This window comes from Dromiciops gliroides, chromosome 3 (genome assembly GCF_019393635.1).
Source record: "Dromiciops gliroides isolate mDroGli1 chromosome 3, mDroGli1.pri, whole genome shotgun sequence".
In the NCBI taxonomy this organism is placed as follows: Eukaryota; Metazoa; Chordata; class Mammalia; order Microbiotheria; family Microbiotheriidae; genus Dromiciops; species Dromiciops gliroides.
This window is the reverse complement of record NC_057863.1, coordinates 505,670,425-505,690,156: the sequence shown is the minus strand read 5'-3', so window position 1 is coordinate 505,690,156 and position 19,732 is coordinate 505,670,425. Positions and strand designations below refer to the sequence as shown.

The 19,732-nt window shown below is 48.6% G+C and overlaps 2 protein-coding genes across 6 annotated transcripts in view; one reads left to right on the top strand and one right to left on the bottom strand.

The window, feature by feature from the left end:
- The window catches only part of MSANTD2 (Myb/SANT DNA binding domain containing 2), a 79,699-nt gene extending 77,591 nt beyond the window's left edge, over window positions 1–2,108 (bottom strand). For all 3 annotated transcript variants that reach the window (XM_043993086.1, XM_043993087.1, XM_043993088.1), the window contains exon 1: window positions 1,861–2,108. The gene's annotated coding sequence lies outside the window, so the exon portion shown is untranslated. The remainder of the gene's footprint in view (window positions 1–1,860) is intronic.
- ROBO3 (roundabout guidance receptor 3) lies at window positions 1,799–19,669 on the top strand. 3 transcript variants are annotated; one of them, XM_043993081.1, is made up of 27 exons: window positions 1,799–2,008; window positions 4,737–5,063; window positions 5,755–5,912; window positions 6,552–6,672; window positions 6,762–6,900; window positions 7,248–7,375; window positions 7,717–7,841; window positions 9,613–9,784; window positions 10,076–10,281; window positions 10,510–10,591; window positions 10,955–11,123; window positions 11,341–11,507; window positions 11,871–11,992; window positions 12,197–12,416; window positions 12,687–12,808; window positions 14,014–14,185; window positions 14,347–14,538; window positions 14,820–14,843; window positions 14,927–14,969; window positions 15,256–15,395; window positions 15,666–15,863; window positions 16,098–16,236; window positions 16,711–16,923; window positions 17,097–17,245; window positions 17,409–17,519; window positions 17,750–17,911; window positions 18,290–19,669. In XM_043993081.1, exons 1-27 carry the CDS (start codon window positions 1,849–1,851, stop codon window positions 18,508–18,510), a joined length of 4,182 nt encoding a protein of 1,393 aa, XP_043849016.1. In that variant the 5' UTR covers window positions 1,799–1,848; the 3' UTR covers window positions 18,511–19,669. The 3 variants fall into 3 exon arrangements, with proteins under 3 accessions (XP_043849016.1, XP_043849017.1, XP_043849015.1); XM_043993082.1 differs by having other exon boundaries at window positions 11,868–11,992; window positions 15,666–15,755; XM_043993080.1 differs by having other exon boundaries at window positions 11,868–11,992.
- Window positions 19,670–19,732: the final 63 nt, after the last annotated feature.

The following is a 19,732-nucleotide window of genomic DNA, read 5'->3' as shown; positions in this document are numbered from 1 at the left end:
TCTCTTGTGACATTTATCTTGGTTCAGGCAGCATATACCCAACTTCCACCCCAAACCCAAGTTGCGCTCATTCTATTGCAGACTTAGAACCTGGAAGGAAAGTCCTTGCAGACAGGCCTCAGTGAATTTGGAGGGGAAGGAACTGGGCTTTGGGGTGGAGAAAAATGTTCCCCCAGGAGCTGTCCATTCAGCACCACAAATTCACTGAGGCCTGTGTGAATCAGTTTGATTCTTTCCCTAGCCTTTCTCCCAGGGAATAGAAGTAAGGGGTGTTGACTGGAGGTGGGACTGAAGAGACATTGGAAATTTATATTGTGGAAAGAATCCTGAAAAGTAGCAGATCTGCTCAAATATTCTGTCCATCTCTAATAGGCATGAGGATGAGATTTCTTTACTGGAATATCACCTCAATAGTACATGAACAGATTTGTATATACTCTGCATTAATCTCAATTCTTTTCTTGCAATTAATCTGCACAAGGGTTTGGGAATTCCCTTAACTGAAGTAGAACAGAAACTCATCTGAAATGTGTAGTCTCAGTACAGTGAGAAGTTAAGTGATTTGCCCATAGTCACAGGGCGAACATGTATCAGAGGCAAGACCTGATTCCTAGTTTTCCTGGCTCCAATGCCAAATTGCAATGCCGCAATACAGGAGATGCTTTTGCACTTAGGTGTATTGAAATAATGATGCTCTTTTTAAGGATACAAAGAGGTTTCCTCTCTCTGTTCTCTGACTGTGGTTCATTTCCATCTGGTTCATTCCCTTTCTCTTTAAAGGTATAAAAACAATTTAATGAGATATCTGAGTACAGATTAATGCATAACATATGCAAATCATCTGCATTTTATTGCCTACTCTTTTCATTTTCACTCCTGGACTGAGCTCATCTATCTGAACTCCGGAGCAGTCAAGATCCCCCAGCTGCCAGCTGTGCCTCTCTTGCCTTAGTTACACCAACACTACATTTGACCAAGGACCCTAGATAGCCTCTGATAGGGTGGGATGGACTCTGTGGGGAGGAGAGGGGCACGAATATCAAACACTCACTTCCGATCTCCACTTAAGCTACCCCTCCTGCTGTCACACAAACAATACATAGCAAGATTTGGCCTTTGGTCGTAGGCACATACAAAGTGATTGGAAACCGGGATTCCGCCTTTGCCTTCCCTGTGAATCTGAGGAAAGAAGGCACTTCTTTGGCTCTTCACCCCAGTTTTCCATAGAGAAAGGTGCAAAAGACTGGAACGGAGGAGATTAATGGACTAGTTTATAGGCCAGGAAAAGGGGCAGACGGCCTAGGATGAAGAGTAGGGTTCTGGGGAGTCAGAGAGAGATCCAACATCTTTGAGTCTCTGACAGTCTGATCTTTGGGGAGGCAGATATAGGAGACGGAGTAAAGATGGGACTCTTTTCTCTGCTTTGGAATTTGAGGGGAAGAGGTTCTCCAGCGACTTTTGGGGTTCAATCCCAGGGCCTAAACTAAAGTAGCCCCCTCCCAACCAGAGAAGCAGTTGCGTGGAGGGGAGGGGTAAAGGGCGGCGGGAGGCGGATTAATCCCTTAATTACGCGGTGGTCGGCCCTGGCACCTGCTTTCAGACCGCCCAGCCCCCAGGGGACTTGCCTGAACTGGGGAGGGGGAGTGAAGAGGAGGAGGAGGAGGAGGAGGAGGAGGACGAGGAGGAGGAGGAGAAGGAGGGGACCGGACGGCCGGACGCGCGGGAAGGAAAGCAATACCTTGGTTGGGGCAATTCACAGAGGCTGTGGAGGGGCGCATAACTCTCGGATCAAGGGGCTCGGACCAGGGGGCTGGGACCCGAGCCCCCAACCTCGTCCCAGTCCCCGCCATGTTACGTTACCTGCTAAAGACGCTGCTGCAGATGAACCTGTTCGCGGACTCCCTGGCTGGGGATATCTCCAACTCGAGCGAGCTGCTCTTCGGATTCAACTCCTCTCTGGTCGCGCTCAACCACAGCCTCCTTCCCCCCGGGGATCCCCCTCTCAACGGTGAGACCGCCCTGCCTGGGGGATTCCACTTCTGCTGGAGTGCGCGCTGTTAGAAAGAAAGGCAAACTGCCCTGGGGATAGGAGTTTCTGTTCGGGAGGTCCGGGGCTAAGAATCTCCTCATTCCCTTTTCCCTCCCCAATTATTTTAAAGCTGAAAAAGTTTGGGGACACAGATGGCAGTGAATGAGTCATTGTCGGGACAGGGCTTAGACGGGTTGTTCTGGCTTTGCTGGGAGTGAGATTAGGTGTATGGGGGTTATTGATTACAGCGTCACTGGGATAGAAGTGAGGATCCCGTGCACAGAGATGTCCGTGGGGGTGGAATCCAAAGTAAAGATGGGACTAGGGCTAATGAACTACGTAGGGTGGAAGGTGAGGGACAGGGAATCTTGCCCCAGACCCCAGAGGCACACTGAGTCCAGTCCGGCCCAAACACTGCAAATAATCATGAGGTCCAGATGCAGAGAATAATCTGGCCTCGGAATTTCTCGGCGCACCGAGCTGGATGGATGGGGTAAACTGCAGGAAGCGTTTAGCCGAGCATTTTAGGGGAACTCCGAAGCCCTATTCTCTCCACTGTGGGATAACGCAGCCTCCAGCTCCAGTAGAGCACAAGCGTGCCGGAGTCGGAGTCATTACTGCTAATTACAGTGATTAATAAATGACTGCGACAACCCGAAGCCCCCAGAGCGCAGCTGGAAGCACGCGGAAGCTGTTCATTACGTACCTAGGGAGATATATTACCAAAATCTGCCTCCTACCGACCAAGTCCCGAACTTCAACTCTCATTTTTTTTCTTGGGGTAGCCTCTTTATGCCCCTTTCCCCACTCTTCTCTCACTTCGTCGTATCTCAAAATGATTGTTCCTTCAAAATCTCTATTCAGAAAGGTTCCGGTAACCTCTCTGGTCACTCTCGGATCAAAAGATACTGTTCTAACAGCGCATGGGGGTGGATGGATGCACAGAGAGAATTAGAAAATGGACTCTGGGGCAGTGGTGTAGTGGAAAGAGTGCGAACTTGGGATCAGAAAATCAGGATTTGGGTCTCTGCTCTGCAATCTGCTATATATGTAAGCTTGGATAAGTTATTTTACTTCGCTAGGTCCCAGCTTCCTCATCTGTAAACGGAGTGGGTTGGACTAAGATTTCCTCTGAGGTCCTTCCCAGATCTAGATATTACGATCTTAAATTGGAAAGCACGGAAGGAAAGGAAATATTGTATTCTGATTACTAGGCGAAGAGCCCCCAGGCCCCATTAACATGCCCATCAGCTATTCATTAGTCTGATGTGTAGAGGTTTCTCTTGGGACCAGAAATGACAAGGGGAGGAATTCCAGGGACCAGTGTCCCGCAGCTGTTGTCCGAAGGAATTAGGGGGAAGGGGACAAGTCCATAGAGTGGAGGGGAGGGCGGAATCCAGGTGGTCTGAGAGCCCTTCTCTTCCCAAGTTCCGGGCATCGTTTCTCAGGGGACATTAAGCCTTGAAGCCCCCTCAGTGACAGATCCCCTCCTTTCTCCTCTCCATAGCTCCAAACGACTACAAAGAGTTTCAGTTCGCTCTCTGTCTACCTCTCCAACGAGGCTAACAGAATTATCTCATGCCCAAACACAATTTTAGAAGGACTACTGGGGCTGGGAGGAGATTGGCATGTGGAAGCAGAATTGGAAAAAGGAGATTTCGCTCTAAAAGCCAGGTTATGTCAGGGCAACGAGACTTAAAACAGTTTTTTAAAAAATTTATTTGAGAGACAGAATGGCATAGGGAATACAGAGCCGGCCTGGAAGACAGAAGTATCTGAGTTCGAATCCCGCCTCTGACACATACTAGCCAGGACAAGTCACTGAATCTGTCAGTGTACTAACAATTCTCTAATCCCATCAGTTATCTCACAGAGGTGTCAGCCTGCCTTGATAAGGGGAACTATTCATCCAAGATATCCCAATGCCAGTAAAATCATAGGTTCTATCCGTAACACTTATTTAAATCAGAGGTAATTTAACCCACCCCACCCCCTCCCATATATACATGTTTGCTTCTCATCCAAGGGATCAGAGAAAGGAATAAAGAAGCGGTGGCCCAGTTCAGTCTCCATTCGAACCTTCTAAGGGAGAGGAAAATAAAACTAAATTTTAAACCAAAACCCGGAGCTGAAAGGCACTCAAGAATGGGTCCGGGCTGCTCACCCAAAAGGTATTCTTGGCAGCCCCAACCTGGTCCCTATGATACGCTTACATGTGGCAGTAGCGACACCTAGTGCCTTAGACTGGTTACAATTCCGCCCCCCCCCCCCCCCACTTTTCCGAAAGTCTTTCTGTTCCATTACGCCTACCCAGGTAAGCCTCGGTACTCAAAAACTACGTCTACCTTTTTCTTATCCAGCGATAGCAGGAAACTGAAATGTCTTGGGGCTGCCCGGGGGCCAGGAAGGGAGAATGCCGATGTGTGACGATGTTCCCGTTCTTGACCTGTTTGTGATTCTCAAGCAGGTCCTTTTTCAGCTCCATACCATAAGCTTCCCTCTAGATGTCTCCTTTTCGGAACTAAGCGGAGCCCGAGGCTACCCGCATCTCGGTTAGAGAGAATGATCTTTCGATGTGGAAGGCCATGTGACCAGGAGGAAATCTGCACTGTGTGAAGGGGTGTAGAAAAACTAACCCTCCGCTTTTGGACGACATGCCTCAGTTTACCCCCATTTGGGCAGTCCTCCCACCTCTTCCTCTTTTCAGGATCTCGAGCCGGACTGGAGGACGCAGTGCCACGCATAGTGGAACAGCCGCCAGATTTGTTAGTCTCCAGGGGGGAGCCGGCCACGCTACCGTGCCGTGCAGAGGGAAGGCCCCGTCCGGACATCGAATGGTACAAGGACGGTGCCCGCGTGGCCACAGCCCGAGAGGATCCACGGGCTCACCGCCTGCTGTTACCCAGTGGCGCACTCTTCTTCCCTCGTATTGTGCATGGACGCCGAGCCCGTCCAGATGAGGGCGTCTATACTTGCGTGGCTCGCAACTACCTAGGAGTAGCAGCCAGTCGGAATGCTTCACTGGAGGTGGCAGGTGAGTATCCGGGTTTGAACTGTTCCAGAAGTTTCAGGGCAAATGTCCGTTGCTTTCCCAATCCCAGCACAACCAAGTACTTATTGGTTTGGCCTTGGAACTTTACAGACCCTTCTTAGGTCGGTTCCCATTCTCTCCATACTTAATTTTACAATGCACCACAATTTTTTTTGGGGGGGGGGCAAGGCAATGAGGGTTAAGTGACTTACCCAGGGTCACACAGCTAGTAGGTGTCAAGTGGCTGAGGTCACATTTGAACTCAGGTCCTCCTGAATCCAGGGCCGGTGCTTTATGCACTGGGCCACCGAGCTGCCCCCTACACCACGAATTTCGTTCTTCTCCATGAAGTGGCAGAGTCCCACTCCTGTACATCCAGATTAGCACCTGAACTCTGTACATTTAGAAAGTACACTAGGGGGGACAGCTAGATGGCGCAGTGGATAAAGCAGCGGCCCTGGATTTAGGAGTACCTGAGTTAAAAATCTGGCCTCAGACACTTGACACTTACTATCTGTGTGACCCTGGGCAAGTCACTTAACCCCCATTGCCTGAAAAAAAACAAAAAGAAAAAACAAATAAGAAAGTACACTATCCTGAAACACTGGGAACCCCCACGCTTCATCCTCACATATCCTGCACCCTGGCTACTTTTTTTTTAAATCCTTTTGTCATATCCTTCTCACTTCTTCAGTCTTGAGGGATGACTTCCGGCAGCCCCCAGTGGATGTGGTGGTGGCAGTGGGGGAACCTGCAGTTCTGGAGTGTGTGCCCCCCAGAGGCCACCCAGAACCCTTGGTGTCTTGGAAGAAGAACAATCTTCGGCTCAAGGAGCAGGAAGGACGAATCACGGTGAGGAACCAGAGACTTGGGGGTGGTGAAGATCCACCCGAAGGGATGTGACCACAGTATAAGGGTTTCAAAATCATAGCATTTTAGCACCAGAGGGACCTTAGAGATCAATTAATCCGGTCCTACACATTTTACAGAGGAGGAAACCGAGTCCCTTGGAGGGGAAGTGACTTACTCAAGTTTTCGTCAGTGGAATTTAGTCATAAGTCAAAATGAAGAAGCATTGTTTTAAGAATCATCCACTCTGGGTTAAAGGACTTATTATCTACTAAATAATAGCATTTTGAATTTAAGAGAAATAGATTATAAAGCATATCAAAAACTCTATATTATTATGATTCACTGATGGAAAGGGTTAGCTAGTCAAATGGTGACTGAAAAAAGCAAAACAAGAGGATGATGAAAAGAAGGAAGGAAAGAAGGGAGGAGAGAGAGAGAGAGAGAGAGAGAGAGAGAGAAAGGTGACTGAGGGAAATGAGTAAGATGTTAGGGAGAAAAAGTGAATTCTGGTTTTCCTGTGAGCTAACAGGTGGTTTTAGGCTCAAATATGAGCAAAAGATATAGCTGGGCAGAAGAAGATTGGAACAGAAAAGGGGACAGTTAAGTCCAAAGGAGTTGAGCTGTCCCCACATTCTGCAGATTCGGGGTGGGAAACTGATGATGTCACACACACTCAAGAGTGATGCTGGGATGTACGTATGTGTGGCCTCCAATGTAGCAGGAGAACGTGACAGTGGGGCAGCTGAACTTGTGGTTTTGGGTAAGTACAGGAGTTCCTAAGGTTGGGGAAGGGGAACTGAGGAGCCATGTAGATATCCCAGTAACTTCATGCCCATTCCTCTGTGGCAGAGCGCCCCTCCTTCCTGCGCAGGCCTGTGAACCAGGTGGTCCTGGCTGATGCCCCTGCTGACTTCCCATGTGAGGTGCAGGGGGATCCTCCACCACATCTGCGTTGGCGCAAGGAGGAGGGGGAGTTGCCCATAGGCAGGTGAGAAGCCCCCTTCTTCTTACTCAACAGGACCCCCATCCATCAGGAGAGCTCCTCTTACCCTTCCTCCAGGGAACTGGGATGCAGCCACACTCACCCCTGTGGTTTCAGTGTCTGGACTCCTGGAACCCGTGTCCATTTTCCTATTCACCCCATCTATGGTGTTTACATTCCCCTATCTGTTTCTGTAGGCTTCAAGTTCATGACTTGTCTCTGTACCTGACCTTGGTGACTGTCCTGGGAAGGTCACAGGCTTCTCAGAGCAGAGTTTCAGGGTTGGGGAGGGAAAATGGGCAAAGCTGTGACCAACCCATCCCTGGTGGGTGGGTGGGTGGGGAGTGAAACAGGTATGAGATCAGGAGTGACTACAGTCTTCGGATCGGGAGAGTGAGTGCAGAAGATGAGGGAACTTATACCTGTGTGGCTGAGAACAGTGTGGGCCGAGCTGAGGCCTCTGGCTCTCTCAGTGTCCATGGTAAGAACCCTGCTTGAGGGATGGGAAGGGATGGAATATGGAATCATTGGAGCAGGGGTAGGAGGTAGAAGAGGAGACCAGTGAAGAAGTTAGGTAATAGAGAGGTGTGGGGGAAAGCACGAAAGCAAGAGAAATTTGGTTGGAAAATTGGAGGCTTATTTCATGAAATGGAAGGAGGTACTGACCAAGGTCAATGAATTCTAGAGGGAGAGAAAGCATAAAGAATCTGACTACAAGTGGGAAAGAGGAAAAAGGCTACTTACTAGCCAAGTTTGGCCTTTTCCCCATCCCATCGGATCTCTTATTGGCTTAGCATCTCCTCTTTCTTTCCCCTCTTCCAGTCCCACCCCAGCTAGTGACACAGCCACAGGACCAGATAGCGGCTCCAGGAGATACTGTGACTTTCCAGTGTGAAACCAAAGGGAATCCTCCACCTGCTATCTTCTGGCAGAAGGAAGGTAGTCAGGTAGGTGTCTATCCAGGGGCATGCTGGTAAATGTTAAACAACCATCTTTCTACATGAGACACTTTTAAGTTTAATCTGTATCAATAACATTTTCTCTGTTATTTTATTAAGTCTAGACAATCAACAAAACAATGAATCAAGCCCTAATTTGTAGTGTTTGCTGATTTATAAGGTGTAAATGCCCCCACTGAGAATTTAACATTTGGTACTTTTTTGTGGGGCAATGGGGGTTAAGTGACTTGCCTGGGGTCACACAGCTAGTGTCAAGTGTCTGAGGCTGGATTTGAACTCAGGTCCTCCTGAATCCAGGGCCAATGCTTCATCCACTGTGCCACCTAGCTGCCCTCAACATTTGGTGCTCTTGACCATACACTTATGTCCATCCCTAGGGTTTATATTTCCCTTTCCCACAAATGTTTCCCAAATCTCAGGCCACCTGTTACACTTTTTCCTCATCCTGTGTGTTCATAAGTCTTCTCCCTGGAGTATTCTACCTCTCTCAGGTAGCCAGTTTTAATGTAACTCATTCACTAGTTCTTATGCCTGGTTCCACATACTAGACAACTCAACTATTCTTACATATTATCCTCAAAGTGGTGACCCTTATATTGGTGTCCTTTTCCTACCAGAATGACTCTTCTTCCTTTTCTAAAATGAAGCAGCATCTCTTAGACTATCATCTAGATTCCCTTTTCTATATAGCTTACTGTCACTATTTCTTATTTCTTTTCTGGGCACTTTTTTGAATTGAACAGATGCCTAGATGTGATGTAAGAGAAAGGGCATGAGATTTGAAGCCAGAGGACCTGGTATTAGTCCTGGTTTTAGCTGTAGGGTTTTAGTCCTGGCTCTGTAACTTACTACCTTGGTCAAGTCACTTAATTTGGCTAGGCCTCATCTGTAAAATGTAGGGATTAGACTTGTTGGCCCCTAAGTTCCCTTCCAGTTCTAAACATATTATCTAATGATCCTACATGACTTTTTCTTCACTGCATTTAGACGCTGCCAATGCTTCCCCCAACATTTACAAAGAGAAGATTGATTCTCTGCTCTCACTTAGCTCAGTAAGTTTCCCTAGGTGACTGACCTCATCAATTCAGAGAAATTAACATATTGAGTATAACGTTTAAATATACTTTGAAACAGAAATGCAAAGAACTCCTGTCAAGAGAAGTAGGAAAAGTTAATAGAAGTAGTGTTATTAATCAATACAGTAGAACACAATCAGCAATATAGATTCCTAGAATCATCAAAGGAGACCTTAGAGATTATCTAGTTCAATTTCTTGATTTTACAAAAAAGGGAAATGAAGGCCTTGTGACTTGACCAAAGGCACACAAAGAGTAACAGAGTCAATAGTAGAAACCAATGAAATTAATCATTTTTTTTTGTGGGGCAGTGAGGGTTAAGTGACTTGCCCAGGGTCACACAGCTAGTAAATATCAAGTGTCTGAGGCCAGATTTGAACTCAGGTCCTCCTGAATTCAGGGCCTGTGCTTTATCCACTGTACTCTTTCCAATACCTCTTAATGCCTCCTCTCCCACATATCATTGTTGTTCACTTTAGCCAGATACATTTTAAATCTGGAAAGCAGAGGGCCTCCCAATTGTCATCTGTCCTTGACCCTGGAAGCCTGTTCTCTCCCTGGAAATTCAATGATTTTGGGTCTGGTGGGAAAGGAGAGCTGTAGAAAGAATACAGCACTCTCTCTCTGTCTCTTCTCCCCTGAGTTCTCATATCCCTGAGATTCCTGGTTCTATCTGTCTCCAGATTCTGCTCTTCCCTAGTCAGCCCTCCCAGTCCACAGGGCGTTTCACTGTCTCCCCAAGTGGACAACTCAACATCACTGAAGTGCAAAGTGGGGATGGTGGTTACTACGTGTGCCAGGCAGTCAGTGTTGCTGGCAGCATTCTGGCCAGGGCCTCGCTGGAGGTGAAGGATGGTGAGCATACAATGGGGCACATGCAACTGAAAGGAGGCAATGGCTAAAAGAGAGTGGCTTTTTTGTATTCTACACAATGTGAATGAAGTATGGGTGGTTTCTAGGGAATATTCTTGAAGCTTGGGAACCAAGAAAAGAACCTAATAAAAATAAATCTGTGGAACCAAGCTAATAGTACCAAAATGGGGCAACCCTTCTGCTTTGCAAATGGCTTAGGAAAGTAAAGGTAAGAAGGCTGTCAGTTGTATCTAGGGATCTTCTTCTGAGTTGGTTCAGCATTTTCTCCCTCAGTTTCCCTGGATGACTTTCCTCCCATAATCCTCCACGGGCCATTAAATCAGACTCTGGCATCAGGATCCTCTGTGTGGTTGCCATGCAAAGTGACTGGGAACCCCCAGCCCAGTGTTCAGTGGTTAAAGGATGGGCAGGGGCTGAACAGTGGAGACCTGAGACTTAATCTATTGGCTAATGGTACCTTGCACATCACTAACTTGCAGGTGAGTCACATCAACACAGTGGGGACCCAGAAAGACTCTTCTGAGCTTCTCTTTCTAATGTTCCCAACCCAATGGTCATCTGCTAGGTCCCTAACCCCTACCTGTAACCCTCAGCTGATCTGCCTTGCACTAAAATTTGCAGTGTTTCCCTCATCCCTCTGCATCCTCACCTCCTTTGCCCACTTAATCTCCATTTAGTTAAGGTGTCAGTAACCTATCTTTTTTCAGGAGGGTGATTTGGGGCTCTACAGCTGTGTGGCCAAGAATTCCAAAGGTCAGGCCATATGGAATGGCTGGCTAAGGGTACAAGGTGAGATATCTCTTTTCCCAATCCATTTTTCTAATTGTCTTTATCTAAGACCTTCCACTATGTCAGTAACTTCCTCCCAATATTCCACAACAGACATTCAATTTATGGCTTTTAGGAAGGGAAGCAGGAAGCTTAACACAATACCCAGCACATAGTAGGTGCTTTAAAATGTTTATTGAATTGAATTGAAGAAGTCAAGCTGTGAAACTCATGTGAGTGGGGAATCATTATGCTCTCTTCTTCCCTACCATCAACATTACTGTATCTCTGGAAAGTGTGGTCCTATAGCAGAGTATTATTTTCCATAATACTACTACTAAATGTTTAACAAATGATTTTTCATTAATTAATTCTTTCCAATAGATGGTGTGGTGGGGTCTACAGGGCTCCCTACTGAGCCCAGTGGTCCCCCTGGGTCTCCTTCTCGGCCAGTGGTTATTGAAGTCACCAAGAACAGCATCACTCTAACCTGGAAGCCCAGCTCACAGGCCGGAGGGTCCCCAGTTACTTCTTATGTGATAGAGGCCTTCAGGTGAGAGTTTCAGGAAGTGAGAAGTGGGGGCAGCTGATAGACATTGGGTTCTGGGCCTTCGGGTTCTTGATATCTTTGCCATTGTGGGCAAGGACTCTCCAGGTCCCTCTCTGGTTATGGATGGAATGGGGGCAGAAAAGTTTTGGAGCAGTGGGATCATAGAAGTCCTGTCAAGCTGGATGGGTGTTCCTCCCTTAGCCAACCTTCTCTATTGCAGCCAGGCATCTGGTAACACTTGGAAGACAGTAGCAGACGGTGTACAGCTCCAAGCACATACCATTACTGGTTTGCAGCCCAACACCATCTACCTATTCCTAGTTCGAGCAGCAGGACCTTGGGGTCTCAGTGAACCCAGTCCTGTCTCTGAGCCTGTTCAGACCCAGGGTGAGTGAAGCTCATGTCTCTTGATGTGGGGAAATAGGTAGGAGATTCAAATCCACACAGCCCCAGTCTCCAGCTCATTGCTGCATACATCCCTGGAGGGATCTAAGTAAAAGGGAAAGCCTTCCTACTGAGGAGAAATCGAAACCCCCAAACCCCTCCCTTCTTATGCCACCTACCCTGTGATGTCACGTGAAAGATGTCAGGACCCATCCCCAGAAGCTGCTCTGCTGTCCTGCTCCCACTGAACCCTGGACTATGCCCCGGAGAACTTGCATGGGGAAGGGTCAGAGGAGACCAAGAATTATAGCCAATCTCCTCTTTTTCTCCTGTGACCCCTGCTGAGGGGAACTCTCTGATTAGCAGACAGTGGCCCCTCCAGGCCAGTTGAGGATCCGTGGCAAGGGCAGCGAGATCTGGCTGATGTGGTTGTTCAACTGCAGGAGCCCCTATTCCTGAGTCCCACATCCCTGCAGGTGTCCTGGACTGTGAGTAAAGGACAGAGTGGAGGGGAGGGGAACACAGGTAGCATTTGGAGTTTTAATATCAGGAGGCAAAACCCAAAGGATTGGGTTTGGGAAAGCATTTGAGACTTGTCTGATCTATAAAGGGGCTGAGGTCTTCAGGGGCTGCTAGGGCCTCTTCTTCCTCTCTAGTGCTCCTTATCCACTCTGGCACGCCTCTGTCTCCAGGTGAATGGCCAATCTCAGTTGGTGTGGGGCTTCCGGGTGTTGTGGAGGGCAGTAGGCTCAAGTGGCTGGACGGTTCTGGACATAGGATCCTCAGGCCAGCGGAGTGCTGTGCTGAGAGAGCTTCCAGCAGGTGCACAGGTCCAGATCAAGGTGCAGCCCTACAGCAGGGAAGGACCAGGGCCCGAGAGCACTGTTCTAACCAGGAGCACCCCTGAGGAGGGTGAGAAGGGACATGGAGGTGGGGAGTGGGGTGGGGAGAATCAAGGAGAGATAAGCAAGAGGGACTCAGGGTATAAGGGAGGGGGGAGCTGAGAAGGATACCCATTGACGCCAAAATAATGGGGATGTGGGGCTAGGGAAACCATTCCTTAGTTCCCAAACTTGTCCATACAAGTATTGGTATTGGGGAAACGATATTTGGAGACTGAGGAATTGAGGGCACTCAGTAACTGTCTGTGTCTTTCTCCACCATGCCCCCACCCTGGCCCAGCCCCCAGTGGGCCCCCCCAGGCAGTGACAGTGGCCCTGGGGGGTGATGACAACAGCAGCGTCACTGTTTCCTGGGAGCCTCCTATCCCCACCCAGCAAAATGGAATCATTCAGCAATACCAGGTAGAAACCTTGTGTGTGTGTGTGTGTGTGTGTGTGTGTGTGTGTGTGTGTGTGTGTGTGTGTGTGTGTGTGAGAGAGAGAGAGAAAGGGGGGGACAGAGAGGAGAGAGAGAGAGAGAGAGAATATGAATATATATGAATGGACCAAATCAAGTTGGGTTGAGTGGTAGAGTTTGGGATCCCTGACACCAACGAGCTTAGAAGAGCCTACATGTGAAGGTATGGGATTTAGAGGGAAGAAAAGAAAGGAGGACAGAAAAATAGATATGGGGGAAGCTAGGTGGCACAGTGGATAAAGCACCATCCCTGTATACAGGAAGACCTGAATTCAAATCCAGCCTTAGACACCTGACATTTACTAGCTGTGTGACCCTGGTCAAGTCACTTAACCCCTATTGCCCGACCCCCCCAAATAGATATGGAAGAATAATGAGGTTAAGGAAGAGGGTGTATTCTGGAGGTTTTAGCTGTGGGCAGATCTAGGGTTGGACTCAGAGAGCTTATCTTGTCTAATTTATATCCCAGTTACGAATTTTGTGTACAACATCCTCAAAAAAGTAATCATCCAGCCTCTGATTGGGCATCTCCAGTGATGGGGCATTCTCCCTGCATCCCAAGGGAGTCTATTCCATTTTTGGACATCTCTCATTGTTGGGAAGTTTTCCTTATATGGAGCTGAAATCTGCCTCTTTGTAATTTCCACTCATTGTTTCTAGTTCTAATCTCTGGGGCCAAGCAAAACAATTCTAATCCATCCCTCTTCCACATGATTGCCTTTCAAATCCTTGAAATCAAAAATTATTCCCCCCCCCCCTGCCTCATGTCTTCTACAGGCTCACTATACCTATTTACCTATTTCCTTCTGAGAGATTCTCAAATACAATGGTTTTAAGTCTCCCCCACAGGTTGAGTACCTGCTTCTCATTGTGCTCCAGCTTGTCAGTGTCTCTTCTAAAATATGGTTGTCAGAAATAAACAAAATCTGTTCTCTGAACAAGGCAGAGCACATCTGGCCTCTCTTTGCCTTTGTCCAGGACATTATACTTCCAGAATCTTGAGAGTGGGAGGGGTTGGAGGTAGTAAGAGTTTCATGTGTGAGCTGACAAGCTGACCCCTGCCTGCTAAATCATGCCTGTTTCTCAGGGCAGTGCCCCAGATCCAAACACATTGTTCTCTCCCCTGTCCCACTGCTCATGGTCTTTCTAGATTTGGTGCCTAGGCAATGAGAGCCGCTTCCACCTGAACCAAACTGCTGCAGGCTGGGCACGGTCCGCAGTACTACGGGGACTACTCCCAGGCCTCCTTTACCGAGCCCAGGTTGCTGCAGCCACCAGCGCTGGCCTGGGCATGGCCAGCCCCCCTGTGTTGGTACACCTCCGTAAGTGACAGAGAAATGGGGTATGTGGGCTGGGGTACTAGTTGGGAGAAGGGATACGGGGGTGGGGGGGGTAGTCGTACTTCTGGCATCAAGATGACCCTATCCGAGCCCCAGAATTTCTCTTGCATTTCCATGCTTTGACACCTCCCTGTTCCGCACAGCGCTCCCTCGGGATCCAGAGCCAAGCCCCGGCCTAGAAGTGGGTCCAGGGCTTGCAGAGCGCCTGGCAAGGGTGCTGCGGGAACCAGCCTTTATCGCTGGTGGTGGAGCAGCCTGTGGGGCACTCCTCCTCGGACTCAGTGCCGCCCTCTATCGGCGCCGGAGACAGCGCAAGGAGCTCAGCCACTACAATGGTGAGCAAGGCTCCAGATCAGGAAGGAATGGAAAGGAAGAAAAGAGGTCTTGCAGTGAGGGAGGAGACCTGGAGGTCTATACCTCCAAGGCTGAGGAAGCAGGCCTGGAGGGAGGAGAAAAAACTGAGAACTCACCTAAGGCTAAGGGATCCAGGGATGTTCATAAGTGAAAGTGAGGTGAAGCTAGGGAATGGGAAAAGTTGGGTTTTCCAGACCTGTCATCCCCTTCTCACCTGGACGCTGTCCTGTTCTATTCTCCTTCCACTTATGTCTTTTGGAAGCCTCCTTTGCCTACACGCCAGCAGGTAAGGCAGCTCCACCGAGGATGGGGTTCAGACCTGAGGTGAAAGTTGGTACCTCACTCAATTACCCACTCTGTCTTCCCCAGTCTCCTTCCCCCACAATGAGGGCCTCTCTCGAGCCAGCTCCAGGTAATTCCCACAATCATCAAATGCTGCCAGAACTTTCATTCCTCCCTTCATCTCCTCTTCATATTCCCTTTACCTGACCCTCCCTAACTCTACCCTCACATCCCCACTACAACTACCCATAGAACCTTGGCTCAAACCGAAACTGACTCAGTCAAGACCCACTTCTTCTCAGTTCAGATCAACACTCCTTAGATGATCACCCCCAAAGGTCTCCTACCAAACTATACTCCCAATTCTGGCCACCCACTCCCATCCCCCACTACAGTTCCAGTGATCTGTCTCTTAGGCCTCCTGTGGGCCTTGGCCCAGCCCCATACCCTTGGCTAGCAGACTCTTGGCCTCATCCACCACGAAGTCCTACAGCTCAGGAGCCCAGGGGAAGCCGCTGCCCCAGCAATCCTGACCCAGATGACAGATACTACAATGGTAAGGCATAGTACCACCATCTCAATTCACTTCCTCTCTCTCATCAGCCAACTGGGACATATTAGAAAGAATCCAGAAACCTGAATCCCACAACCTGCATATTCCTTGCTTGGGTGGGGGATGTGGAGGAGAAGAAACTGTGTTCCTTTGCTTAGGTCCTAGCTAGGGAAGAAAATGTAGCCCACCACATCCATTCTCCCCGTGGTCCTTCCTTTCTGGTCTTTGTCTCCCTGCCTCTCTCCCTGGGTTTTCCTTTGTTTCTTTCCCCAGAGGCAGGGATCTCCCTATACCTGGCGCAGACAGCGCGGGGGGCCACAGCCCCAGGGGAGGGGCCCATCTACAGCACCATTGACCCAGCCGGTGAGGAGCTGCAAACCTTCCATGGGGGTTTCCCCCCTCAGTCCCCTGAGGATCCAGGGGCCTGGACCACCCAATATGCTCCACCAGAATGGAGCCAGGATGAGAGTGGTATGCCTTCTATACATCCCCAAGTCCTAACATTCCCATCTCATCCCAGCCCGGGGAGGACCTATGATTTCTTTCCTCCATAGTTGATATCCTAAGCCCCTGTTGTTCAATGAAATACTCCTTTCCTCTGCTTTTTAGCCCTTCTTTCCTCCACCACTTACCTTTTCCTGCCTCCCCTCATGCCTCCTCCTTCGAACAATACTTCTGTGTGCCCCTTATCCTTCCTCCTCCCAGGCCCCAGGGGGGGAAAGGTAAAGATCTTGGGAAAGCCTGTACAGACCCCCTCTCTGAGCTGGCCTGAACCACTGCCTCCACCACCCCCTTCCTGTGAGCTCAACTGCTTGGAGGGAGCTGAGGAAGAGCTAGAGGACAGGTAAGATGGTCTCCTGCCTTGGTTCCAAGCCCATATGGACAAGGGATTTGACTTGTTTTAGTTTGTCCAAAGGACAGAACTAGGAACAATGGGTGGAAGATTTAAGGGAGGAGACTTTGGAAGAATTGTACTTATATGATCTAGAGCTGGAAGGGACCCTAGGAAACCTCATCATTAGAATTGTCCCCAAATTAGAATAAGTTCTTTAGGTAGGCAGTGAGTTACTCATCCCTGAAAATTTTCAAAGGAATGCCAGATGATCACTTAATAAGGATATCCTAGAGAGAGTTCTTGGTTAGGTGTGGGGTGGATTAGATGACCTGAGTTCTCTTCCAACTCTTCTTTGTTATCAGATAATGATGCCTAGGTGAACAAGAGGGTAGAGATGTTGGTGGGAAGAGGGAAGAGCTGGTGGTAGGAGAGCTGAAGGGAAGGTAAATAACCTTCCTCCTCTTCTGTTCTCTTTGTCCCTAGTTCAGAACCTGATGAGTGGTGCCCACCATTGCCTGAGAGAAACCACCTGGAAGAGTCCAACCCAAGGGAAGGCTGCATGGCCTCCCCCTCCCATGGAAATATTCCCTCTCCCACTCCTTCTTATGAAGATCAATCCACGGCAACCCTTACCCCCTCTCCCCCTGAGCCACCACAGCCCCCTGCTGAAGTTGTCTGTATCCACCACACACCCAGGTAGGAATCCTAGGAGTCTTGAGGAAACTGGACTTTATAGTTGGATCATGGTTGAGTTTGATTTATACCTCCTCTTTATGGAAGAATGAGTATAAACTATGAAGAGCTGACCTGCTATGATTGGGCGTCTGAAGATTGTCTCTGTAGGGTAACTTTTCCCCATGTCTTTGCAGGCGAATGCCTGCTGGAGGAAGTCCTCCTCTCAGCCTATCCCAGTCCAGTTTGAGTGGCCTTGAAGGGGGACCTGTTAACCTGAGTGCCAGCCCAATACCCCCTCGACACCTCAGCCCTAGCCCTGTCCCTAGTGCTACCAGCACCCCAGGTGAGTCTACAGTCACTTAGCCCTTCATGTAATTCTGTTCCTAAACCCAACAGTCTTCTCTTATCCTCAGTTATATGACATGCTCTGATCTAAAGTTCTATGTTCAAGCCCCTTCCCAGAGACCAGCCCTTAATCCCAACTCCTTTCTCTCCTCAACATATAGTTAGAGCCAGACTAACACCTAGAGAGATGACTTCCTCCCCCCCAGGACCCCGTGCACGAACCCGGAAGAAATCCAAAGCTATTCCTTATAGAAAGGATAGGAGTCCAGGAGGTGAGTTGGGAATGGTGGTTTTGTATGGGAGAGTCAAGAAATGTAAAATGTTATGTGGTGGGCTAGATGATGAAGAAAAGAAGGTGCCAGATTTGGCAAGAAATAGCCTTTCTGAACTGTTTACTCCTGGTCTCATAATGCCAAGAAGAGTGTTTGAATATGGGGGAAGAAGGTTGATGATGTGGACAAAGTAAAGGAATTTTCTGATACCAAAAGCTCTTTCTCCCCAGATTTGCCCCCACCACCCCTCCCTCCACCAGAAGAGGAGGCTACTTGGGCCTTAGGGCTTCGAGCAATAGGAAATCTCTCCTCTCTGGAACGAGAGAGGAGAGGGGAGAAAAGAATGATTCGAGCTGCACCCCCAGGGAGTCATCATGGTCCTCCCCCTGATGGTAAGTAGTCACAGGGTAGATTGAAGCGGCAAAATGTGGGACAATGAAGGGATTCGTGCAGGTGTTATAGTGTAGAAATTGTTTACCAATTTACAAGATTTCAACTGTTTTTTCAGCAGAGGATGGATTTTAAATTCCCAACTCATCCCCAGTGGAACTCATGAATTTAATTACTTTCAAATCTCCTACCCTCCTCCATCATTCATATACTCAGTTCCACTTACATATAAGCACTGTTAGGTACTCTGCCCTCATCTATCCTTTTCTGACCTCCTTTGCTGCTCAACCTTCTCTCATTAGAATATGATCAGTGAGGAGAGGGTGCTGATTGTTTGTTGTTTTTCTGGTACCTGGATCTCTTTCTCTTTTCCCCTACAGAGGAAACCTGGCTCCCATACAGCAGACCCAGTTTTTTGCCCCGGGGCCAGGGGGCTAGTGCCTGCTCCACTGCTGGCAGCAACTCCTCCAGAGGCTCCAGTAGTTCCCGGGGCTCCCGTGGTCCTGGTCGGAACCGTCGCCCTGGGGGGGAGCATCGAGAAGTGAAGGTGGGGGCAGAAAAAGGAGGGAAAGGAACAGGGGAGGTGAAGACCAAGAGGTGATAGAGGTGGTGAACAGGGGGATAGGAAGAGGATGGAGAAGAAAGTGAATAATGAATTGAGTGTGGAAGATCAGAGAGAGGTTTTGAAGAAGGAGGGTCTGTGGCCTCGGATTTTTTTTTTGTCATCATTCAACGTACTCCTCCCCCCATCTCTCTCTCTCTCTCTCTCTCTCTCTCTCTCTCTCTCTCTCTCTCTCTCTCTCTCTCTCTCTCTCTCTCTCTCACACACACACACACACACACAAGAATTATGGCATTTTTTCCATAACCATAAGTGCCCAAACTACCGTTTCTGCCTGGCACTCTAATAATTTGACTGGAAGTGTTGAGATGGGGAAAGGAAGGCCAGAAGGGAGAGGTAGTGATCTCCCAAATAGATGAAGCAGAATAAAGGGGCCCATGCTTCCAGCTAGGTAGGAAGCTCTGAGACGGGCAGATGTACAAAGGGGAGCAGACAGTCTAAGACAGGCCCTCCCCATTCCTCTTCTCCCATACCTTCTATGACTCATCCCCAGGCAAAACTCCTTATCCCTCTGTCTGACTGTCTCCAGGAACTGGGATGGCCCCTATTCGTGATAACAAAAATATCAAAAGCCTTATCTGTGGGTGGGAAGGGTGGTCCTGGACCAACATAAAAGACTTTATGGAATCCCAGGAAAGGGATTTATAGAAAGGATTCATACTTTGGGTAGGAGTTGGACTAGCTGACCAAGGAGGTCTCTCCCTATTCTATGATTCTATGACGCTTTGTAAAGTGGGAAAGAGTCTTATTCTGGTATTAATGGCTAAAGAAAACAGAGATAGATTTTTGCTTCTACCCCCTACCCAGCCACGCAGGGAATTGAGCTCTGGACATGAACTGAGTGGTTGGTTAGAGGCCAGAGAGGCTAGTTGTGCTTTCTTGCCTCCAGTTCTTTCCCCCCTATACCTCTTCTCCCACTTTCCAGCTGAGATTTTTTTTTTGTAAATAAGCCAATAAAAGCACTTGATCCTTGTACTATGTCTTATCTAGTTCTGGTTGCCTGTTGGATTTCTAATTGGGTGAAGACAAGGGTGAGGGTGCTGCTTCTTCCAGACTCTGATCCATCTTTACCAGAGGATTAAAGTCATGTTCCAATCCCCAACCACCTCTATAGCCCAGATTTGGATAATACTGACATGCAAATCTACCCCATTTTTTTATAAGACAATTGGGGTTAAGTGACTTGCCTAGGGTCACACAG